We start from the raw sequence: 10,013 nt of genomic DNA on the forward strand, positions 1-10,013 counted from the left end.
TCACGTGTTTTCATTGAATCTGTAATATACAGATTATTTTTAATAATATTAATGGCAGCAATCTTTAATTATACAGGCTCTCAGCAAAATGTTTTACAAACATTATTTCACTTAATCTTCACAGCTTCCCTATGAGATAATTACTATAATTATTTACATTTTGCAAATGAGGAAACCGAAAACTCAGAGAGGTTACTTAACTTGCTGAAAGCCTTTATTTATTCCATAAGTGGTATTTAGCGCTATACTGTTCTGCCTCCACGTTACTCCTCATTAACCTGAAGCACTCTCCTTTAGCTACACTCTGTATGCCTATAATTACGTAATCCATCTAATTATTTGTTTAACATTTGGCTACCCTAACAGCTCCCTGAGGACAGTAATGCCATATCCCAAGTGGCCAGCAAGGTGTCTGTCACAGAGGAGGCACACAGAGGGCTCTCTGTCCCATAGCAAGTACAAAAATGACTACATGTTCCAATGAGGGAGTAGACCTAAAATTTGGGGGGACTGTGTCAGAAAATGATAGTCTTCTACAAACAAAGACAGTAAGAATAAATTTTACATGGATTCTTTAACCTCCTGGATAATTTCTGAAAATATCTCAGACGAGAATAGGAAGTTTCAGAGAAACAGTAGAGCTCAACAAAACAAGTCATGTGAAAGGCAGGACTGGGAACTTAGCAAGTGAAAAGGGGCTATAGCCCCTTCAAGTGTACTGTAATGTGTCTGGAATCAGCAAATGGTGCTTTTGGGTGATGAAGACAAATGGAAATTGGAGAGTGAGAACTTGCTAAGTGTTTATCTAAGACAAGAAGAACGTTGTTGGAGGAGACAGCCCAATCTAGTGGCTAGGACGTGGACTCTGGAGCTAGGCCTGGGGCCATGTCACAGCTGTAGCCAGCACTGGCTATGTGACTTTGGGCACCTCAGTTTTCTCCTCTGTTACATGGAAAAGACAATCATATCTATTTCATTGGGTTGTTGTGAAGATGGATGACATAACGTACCTACAATGATGCCTGGACAAAACAAGCACTCAACATCTGTTAGCTGTTCCCACAATGGAGAAAACTAACCGTCCAACTATGGGAACTGGATGGAAGTTTCCCTGAAACAATCTGCTTGCCCTCCTTGAATTCTCAGCTCACTAATAAAGATTTTTATTTCTAATCTTATCTCTTATGTGAACAGGAGCCTGTGTTCACATGATAGGGAGTGCCCTGTCCACATGACTAAAGTCTATTTGCCTTCAGGTAACAGCTGACCTCCCACACGTTAATTATGGCCATCTAGTCTGTAAGCCAGTCTCTTTTGAGTGTGAGTTGGTGTGATTAAATCCTTGGAATCTGATCATCTCTGTGGATAGTGTAAAAAGTAAACAGACAAATAAATAAATGACTAGATTCTCTGATTTAGCAAAGCTGAAAAGTAGCCCTTTAGGTAACACCCCGCCTTGAAGAGCCAGCTGCCCTCCTCTGGACCTGTCTGCAGCTGCAACTGTCTCACATGGGCTGGTTTGAAACCTGTTACTCTGTAGAGCTCTGAATCAATGACTTGCGTAGTTAAGTGATATTTTGTGGTTTAGATAGAGAAGATGTCACTTCTTTTTTTTCATTTTCCACCTTTACTTTCCAATTACCCTTGTGTATTCCTTTTTCTTAACTGCTTACTTTTACTTTCTAGGAATGTTAGAAGAGAGAGGAAAGTTCTGAGTCTTGAAAATCATACAGGAAATATGTTCTCTCTTCTTTTCCCTTACATTTTCTCTTCCTTTTTTTTGCAATAAACCTCAAAGTGGAAATAGAAAAGTTTGCAGGCATTAAGACAACTTTTGTAATGTGAAAAGACAAATACAAAAGAAGAGGTAAGAATGTTAAAATTATGTAAAAATAGCAAAGAAAAAAATGGATTGCTCAACCATTACTTAGGCAGAGCTAGGACAATGGCCTTGGCTAGGACAAAGAGGTTGCCGTGGAGCAGCAAAGACACATTCTAACTGCTCGAACAGCTGGACGGTCGTAGTGGTTGCACTTTACTTCCTTGAGGGCAGGATTGGAGGTATAATCATCTTGGTACAGCCCAAGCTCAGTGTAATGATTGGCACACAGTAAATATTCAGTAATTTTCTCAATTAAATAGAGTAAATAAAGCTAAATTTGACAAACTGAATGTTTTGCAGCAGAGAATGAAGTGAGATCTACGCATATAAAGGTCAGATATCTTTCACACCTGATCAACACTTCCAAGAAGGATATCTAGATAGCAGCAGAAAGAAGATTTAAAAAAAATGCCTAGCAAAGCCTCCTTAAAAGTTGTTCTTAACATCAGGAAGAAAGATCCACCTAGCTCTTTCATTAGTTCAAAGTTGGTTTTTGCTAAGAGGATAAGCATTCCCTTGAATTAGGACTTCTATTTTTTTAATGAATAAATTTCACTTCAACTGTAAGAATAGAGAAAGAGTTGAAAGTAATGACAATGTTCCAGGCACTTGAAGAGAAAGGAAAGTCCAAAATGGGGAAGTACAAAGATCTGGCGAAAATTCAGAAAATGAAAACTCTTGTGCTCCACATTTAAGAGGCACACAGACAGAAGATGCTCAGAGAAGCTAGACAAAAGCTCACAATCTCCCATCTCAACCAGAAGAGCGTCTTCTTGGAACTTACTAATGGCTTTTTCAGTCTCTTCACTGATGGCATTGGTGATGATCTTCTCTAGCCCCATCTCCTCCACTAGCTGCTATCTGCCTCAGAGCCTTGACTTGAGAAAGCAGGAGACCTTCACAGCTCTGGACCAAATGAAGACAAACTCTCTTCTTTCCTGTCTGAAGTACAGGAGCGACTTCAAATTCCCCCAGGAGAAGCTGGATGGCAGCCAGTTCCAGAAGGCCCAGGCCATCTCTGTCCTCCACGAGATGCTCCAGCAGATCTTCGACCTCTTCCACACAGAGCGCTCCTCTGCTGCCTGGAACACGACCCTCCTGGACAACCTCTGCACTGGACTCCATCGGCAGCTGGAAGACCTGGACACCTGTTTGGAGCAGGAGACGGGAGAGGAAGGATCTGCCCTGGGAACTGTGGGCCCTACACTGGCCCTGAAGAGGTACTTCCGGGGACTCCATCTCTACCTGAAAGAGAAGAAATACAGTGACTGTGCCTGGGAGATGGTCAGAGTGGAAATCAGGAGGCACTTTCTCTTCATCAACGAGCTCATAAGAAAATTCAGGAAGTGAGAAGGAACCTGATTCTCAGTGACGAATGTCCTCGCTCAAACTCTTAATTGCTCAGTCATTTCCAAAACTATTATTTTTTGCTTCAGCTATAAAATAATTTGAATCCTATTTGGCATATTTTTATCAGTAATATTAAACATATTTTTATTCAAGTATTTTCAGAATTAGAGGAAATGTAACTGGTACCCTGTGGCTGAACCTCATGTTATAAAATATTTATTTATTTATTTATATTAATTTATCTCTTCATTTTTTTAGTATTTGTATTTATATGTTCTATTTTTATATAGTAATATGTTCATATTCTCCTCTTTAATAAAGATGTTACTTTTTTACTTATTAAATTTATTTTGTGGCATTTATCTTCTTTTGTTAAAAAAACAACCTTCCCCAAAGTCTTAATTCTGTAGACTAAATATAAAATTATGTGGTGCAGTTCATCCGTTCATTCACTGGCCTTGGGGATAGAGTCTAGAGTATGAGATGTGTTCCTGCCCTTATGGAGCTCACATTGGAGCAAACAACAAAGCCATTAAAGAAGTAGTTATGATGTAATTACGTATTTACATTTGGGATCTAGGCCACACAGGAGAAGGAAAAGATGCATGGCAGTGAGTATCATTTAGACTACCCTTCAGTTTTCCCCAGGGAAGTCATATGAAGTACAGGAATTGAAGGGTGAGTAGGAGTTTGTTAAGTATCATGTGGAGGGCAAAATTTCCCAGAGTAAAAACAAACTGCAGAGCATGGCCCTGTAGCAGGAAAGATAGATTTAAAGAAGTGAAAATGAGCAGAGTGGGTGGACTCCACTGACGGATGGGAGTATGGCGTTTAACGAGGCTGGAGAAATGGAAAGAGGCCCGATGAGTGACTATGTTAGCGATGTTAGACTTTATCTTGAAAGCTGAGGAAAGTTACTTTAGGATTGAAAACTAGAGAGTGGCTTGACCAGGGCTGGTGCAGGGAAATTCATTAGAGCAGCAGTTCTCAAAGTGTGGTTTCTGGGTCCTATAGGTCCCCAAGACACTTTAAGGGGATGCACGAGGTCAAAATTATTTTTATAATAATATTAAGACATTATTTGCCTTTTTCACCACATTAACAACTTGCACTGATGGTGGAAAAACAGTGGTGGGCGATACTGCTGGGGGCTACGTGTCAGTCAAGGCAGTGGCACCAAAATGGACTGATAATTATCATATTTTTCACTGTAATATACTTAAAGTAAAAAAAAAAAAATGCCAATTTCACTTAAGAATGCCCTTGATGAAACAGTAAGTTTATTACTTTTATTAAATCTTTTCTTTTGAGCACACATCTTTCTAATTTTCTCTGTGTTAGTCTTTTTAAAATTCTGTGTGACAAGCACTTCTGCTGCATGCACGGTGATTGTTTTGAGGAAAAGCATTTATATGATCTGCTGAGTCGTGAGCTAAACTAGCCACTCTTTCACAGAATCCATTTTCACTTGAAAGAATGACAGACAGACAAACTATGGTTATTCAGACTTGGGCATGTGACAGGCATATTCTCAAGATATTTATAAAGTGAACCTGTCGCTTCAATGAAAATATTTGTAGCCAATGGTAACAGTGAAGCTTTCAATCGAAAATCAGAATTTCGGAAAATCTACCACTGTGAACTTGATGGCTTCCCAATATTTAAAGATGTTTGTGAGGACAACAGTGGTGATATTAACAAACGAATTACTTGATTATATAAATTGCAGTTTATATTGATTTGTAAGATCTGAATATCTCAGTGAACCAATATTTTCCAAATGACCAATGCATATATTACAAAATCATGCATGGGTAAAAGAGACCTATTCAAACAGTAAGTCAGATTAATAAGTTTTTATGTAACAGAATTTTACAAGTTCATTGTTTTAATTTTAGACTCCTCCTTGCAACTTACGTTGTATCAAGCACCACACTAAGACAATTAATCAAGTTTTAATAACCGAAACTTGGGATGAAGGGGTTGGGCTTTTGGTTCCCGTTTTCTCAAAAGATCCTTGAGTTCTGCTATGCAAATTTGCTCACCTACCTCCCCCATCAATAGCTTTCAAGTTCTACACATCAATAATTTCTTTCATAGAAAGCATTCATTGAAATCATATGCTCACTGGACATTTTCTCCAGGTAGAATCACACAAGCTATGTCATGATCACATGACAATGAGCACTGCCTGTGTGGGCTGAAGTGATAAGGATGCACTGGCATGGCTGGGATGGCAGCCAGAGTGGTGACAGTTAGAGTAGATAGCAAGGGACCAAGCACCAATGTTTTTAGAGCCAGAAGAAAATATACTGAGGAGGAAGATTCAGTGAGGTGAGTAGCTCATGATGAGGCTAGAAATGTAATTTTTTCCATCCAGGGTCAATAACCTCTGTAGAACTTGTATCTCTGAGGCTGAAATGACAGCAGTATGATGAATGGGCAACTTGTTCTTTCTTCCACAGTTCTTCCAACAAGTGTTCAGATTCATTTAAGGATTTTATCAGACTTCTGTTTCAGATGGGATTTGGTGACCTATTGCATAAGAGGGATACAGAGCGGGATGGCAGTGATATTTCTAGCTTGGAAGATTGTGAGATGATGATGCCTTTGACTCACTTAGTGACATCAAGGGGAGAAATGTGATTAGGCTTTTATTTTGTCACACCTAAAACATATTCATGATTGCTGTTAAGCTGGCAGATCCAGGCACAGTAACACCCATGTCAAGGACATTCTGTAGTTCTAAACTTCAAATCAGTCCCTTTCATGACTCCAAGGCCACAGCTTACATTGAACAAGACGCCTGTGTTAAAAGCTGCTGTCCACATCACCCTCAGTAAAGGAGATTTGCTTGTCATGGGGTTTTCCACTGTGGAAAGGCAGCAGATTGAGGGGCAAGATCATGCTGGTTTTAAACTCAGAAAGACCTGGATTCAATTCCAGGTGCCATGTTGAACCATTTGAGCTATAAGGAAAATTGCTTAACCTGAGTCTGTACTCTCTCATCAGTAATGACTCCTATCCATGGTTGGAGGGAGGGTTTCTGCATGCCTGGCACACGGTCATCTCTCAGATCCTATTGGTCCTGTTTCATGGGATGGAAGACAGATTGATGAATTTTAGAAACTAAATAACATGTTCATAGCCCTGAGGGTAAGGATACCAGCAACAATCACCATCAACCTTGTCCACTTCCTAAAGCCCCCATCCTTTGGAGGACCAGAGCAGGAATAATGGTGACATCAACATTGTGGCGTTTCTCAAAGGGTCCAAAGTCCTATTTTCATTTTTCATCTGATTGTAAATTTTTGGGAAAGTGTATGATATCAATAATTCTTTAATGTAGATTTATCATTTTTATTATTCACATTTTCCAATAGCGACAATGAGCTTTAGAGACGTTAAGTGATTTATCGAAGTCTGCACAGTTACCAAGTGATGAAGTCAAGATTCAAACCCGAGACAGTCTAACTGCAAATGGCAGTTGCTCTAATTATCTTTCACTGCGTTCTTGACAATGGACAGATTTTCTAAAAGATGAAGGGGAGGAGCAGGCTTGTTACCATTCATTCCCTATGCAGTTACTCTTACTCAGCACCTTTCTTAGGTTCTGGGGGTGACTGTGTTCACGTGGTCCAGCTTTTCCCAGATCATTGCTAAATGTGCACCCAGATCTCTGGGGATACGGAGATTTCTGCAGTATGTGCTGCTGTGGCTCCTCAAGGGGGTATTTTCGGGCTGAAGCACCACAGGTAGTGAGATGAGCTGGTAGATCCTGACTAACAGCTTCTACCCAACACACACTGCCCGGGGAGCAGAGGGGACTGGGTAAGATCCCTCCGCCTAAAGCCTCCTAGAAATTCATAACAGGCCAGAAGCGTTCTGTCAGGGGCTTGCTGGGAGGCGGAATGGTATAGAGGGGCTGTGGGGTAATCAGCACAGCCTCAAGCCAGCAGAAGCCTGAGCAGAGACGGGTTTGTGAGAAGGACGCCAAGTGTACTCCCAGTCCAGAAGGAGTGTGTTTCAACTTTAACCTCTGCTCTCGGGAATCCACGTGAATCTCCCTTTTAAAGGGCCAATAATGCTGTGAACACCCTCGCCTTCTCCCCTCACATTCTTTGCCTGGTTTTAATCTGTGGAATCGGATTTGTGGTCAGAATTTTTTGGATAAAATGTCCACAAGCAAGAAAATTGGCTGTTTCTTCTCAAAACAGCATTAGTGCACATAGTTTAAAAATGAAGAGTGGTCTTATTCACCAGACTTGTATCTTCTTCCCACCTGTCACAAAATTAGACTCCCTTTCCCAGACTCTTCACAGTAAGATGTCGCCGTGTGAGTGAATCCTGGCCAACTGAATGCGTTGGAGGTTCTGTTTCCTCTTCACAGACCTGGCTACAAAAACAAGCTTATGTGATCCACCATGCTTTTTCTCTTACAACTGAGTAGAATAAACCCAAGCACCAATGCCACATTTAAAGTCACATATTGACCATGGCAAAGGCACTAAATAGAAGGTACCTGGGTCCCTGAATCAATGTTTGGGGGAGAGTCAACCAGAAGAGTCATGTGATCAGGAATGCCTGCATTGAGGTGTTACATGAAGGGAGGATAAACTTGTGTTATGTTCAAAATACTGGTATTTTCATGTTTATCTGTTTGAGCAGCTGACATTACCTTAACAGAGAGAAGTCTGTAACAAAACAATATAATGAAGAAGGTTTTCCGTGAGAAGATATACTTCAGGTTCTAGAGACAGCACATACCCTCCAAAAAAATGGAAAAGATAAAAATGTATTATAAGGTTATTTATTTAGGAAACACAGATCATTTACTTTTCTGAAAATATTTTAGAAACAATATATTGTAAATATAAAGCCCTGATTTTGATTTCAGATATTTTGTAGCTGGCACAGAAAATACAGTGCAGATTCCTTTCTTGAATTTGACAAACAATAATATAATTGATTGAAGAGTTGTAAGAATAATTTTCTTATTTCCTGATATTTCTTTGGAATTTATGAAGCGGGGAGAAGCAGCCTTCACTCTTCCCTCTGACAACCTCCAAGGCACCGCAGCTGTTTTCCTTCTCCTTTAGACAGCTGCTGGTTCCTGGAAGAACTCCTGGACAACATTCCCAAGAAAGGACGAGCCAGAAGATTTTCTACTTTCATCTTCTGCTCCGGTGGCTCCAGACCGGCTAGAGTGATTTAACCAGCAGATCTGACTCTGAGCTGTACTGTGGTCTTCTGTGTGGATCAGCTTGAAGATCTGCGCTGTAGTCTGTGTGGATCAGGCTGAAGATCTGTCCTGTAGTCCGTGTGGATCAGGTTGAGAATGTGATGGCAGAAACAGGTGGCGGTATCTTCTGGATGTTGATATCTCCTGTTTTGTAGTGAAAAACATTAAAGCAGGTCCTGCCATCCTGGCGTGACTGAGAAGTGGTCCTTTTCAGATATCTCAAAAGCATGAAAATTTCCTGCTTTTCACACCCGTGAGACCAGGAGGGGCTGGAGGAAAGCATCACCAGCACCACTAGCGAATAGATGATGCCATTGAGTCCTGCGATTCAGCAGACCACAGCCAAACTGAGCCTCGGCCACTGCTCAACAGCGGGCGCGAAGCTCTCTTCGCTGCCCCCAAGGGCCGGCAGGGGGCGCCCGAACTCGCCGTAACCGACCAGCCGGCGCCGCCCGCACAGCGGGACCCGCCTGGGGCTCCGGCGCCGCGCACTCGGGCGCCGCTTCCACGGGGAGACCCGGCGCTTCGCCGTCCGCTGAGCCCCGGCCCGGGAGGGGCGCCGCCGGGCTCGGGGACCGCGTGGGGCCCGAGAACCGGAGTCAACGCCTCCTTCTCGGGCCTGACGCCGAGGGGAGCTGCGCCGCGGCGTCGCCAGAGCCTTTCACCGTCTGCACCTGCCCCGCGTCCATCCGTCCTTTCCTTTCTCCTGGGAGATCCTAGCAGACCGTTCACAAAAGCGCCCGTTTATTCAGGGGACTGACGGCTCGAAATCAGAGCGTGCTGGGGTCTCTTTTCAGATTCAGGATGGTTTCTGGGGAGAAAGACACGAATTCAGCGAAAGGGAAGCGCTTCTACAATGTGGACACGGATCTAGGAAATATTGGGACCCTCCAGTGGAATGACTTGGGGACGCGGCCAGTGCCCGGCTGAGACTTACTGGAGCCTGAGGCAAAAGGCAAACTATGTCCCCTGTGTGCTTGTTCTTATTCTTTTTAAGGGTTAGTTTTTCCTACAGCGTTAAAGTAGTTGAAAAAACATTGAAAAATTGAAAAGAAAGTTTATTAAAATTCACACTGTTTAAATATTTTATTTATCCCCAAACAAGAATTCATTATTTTACTTTCTTCGTTCAAATAGAAGAAAACTAATCAATAGTCGTCAAAATAGACTTTTTTTTGTGAAGAAGATCAGCCCTGAGCTAACATCCATGCTAATCCTCCTCTTTTTGCTGAGGAAGACTGGCTCTGAGCTAACATCTATTGCCAATCCTCCTCCTTTTTTTTCCCTCCCCAAAGCCCCAGTACATAGTTGTATGTCCTAGTTGCACATCCTTCTGGTTGCTGTATGTGGGACACTGTCGGGAAGCAGTGCATGGGTGCGCACCCGGGATCTGAACCCAGGCTGCCAGTAGCGGAGCGGGCGCACTTCACTGCTAGGCCCTGGGGGCTGGCCTCAAAAACAGACTTCTTTGATTATCTTGTTTTCATTGTTAAGAATTGCTGTTTTTGAAATTTTTCTGATCTGAAATAATTTTTAGGT

The 10,013-nt window shown here is 42.1% G+C and overlaps 1 protein-coding gene across 1 annotated transcript; it reads left to right on the forward strand.

Moving 5' to 3' along the window:
- The first annotated feature begins 2,668 nt into the window (after positions 1-2,668).
- On the forward strand, positions 2,669-9,194 carry LOC131420246 (interferon omega-1-like). The gene is made up of 3 exons (XM_058566126.1): positions 2,669-3,228; positions 5,698-5,825; positions 8,878-9,194. The coding sequence occupies exons 1-3, from the start codon at positions 2,669-2,671 to the stop codon at positions 9,192-9,194; spliced, it is 1,005 nt and encodes a 334-aa protein (XP_058422109.1).
- Positions 9,195-10,013: the final 819 nt, after the last annotated feature.

The sequence above is a fragment of the Diceros bicornis genome, chromosome 22, assembly GCF_020826845.1.
Source record: "Diceros bicornis minor isolate mBicDic1 chromosome 22, mDicBic1.mat.cur, whole genome shotgun sequence".
Lineage (NCBI taxonomy): Eukaryota > Metazoa > Chordata > Mammalia > Perissodactyla > Rhinocerotidae > Diceros > Diceros bicornis.

Bases quoted from the DNA above. Each gene is read 5' to 3' on its own strand.
- LOC131420246 (XM_058566126.1), top strand. From the start codon at position 2,669: ATGGCTTTTTCAGTCTCTTCACTGATGGCATTGGTGATGATCTTCTCT. The intron at 3,229-5,697 runs GTGAGAAGGAAC...TTTCTTCCACAG, and splicing joins CTCATAAGAAAATTCAGGAA to TTCTTCCAACAAGTGTTCAG. The intron at 5,826-8,877 runs GTGAGATGATGA...GCTGCCCCCAAG, and splicing joins TATTTCTAGCTTGGAAGATT to GGCCGGCAGGGGGCGCCCGA.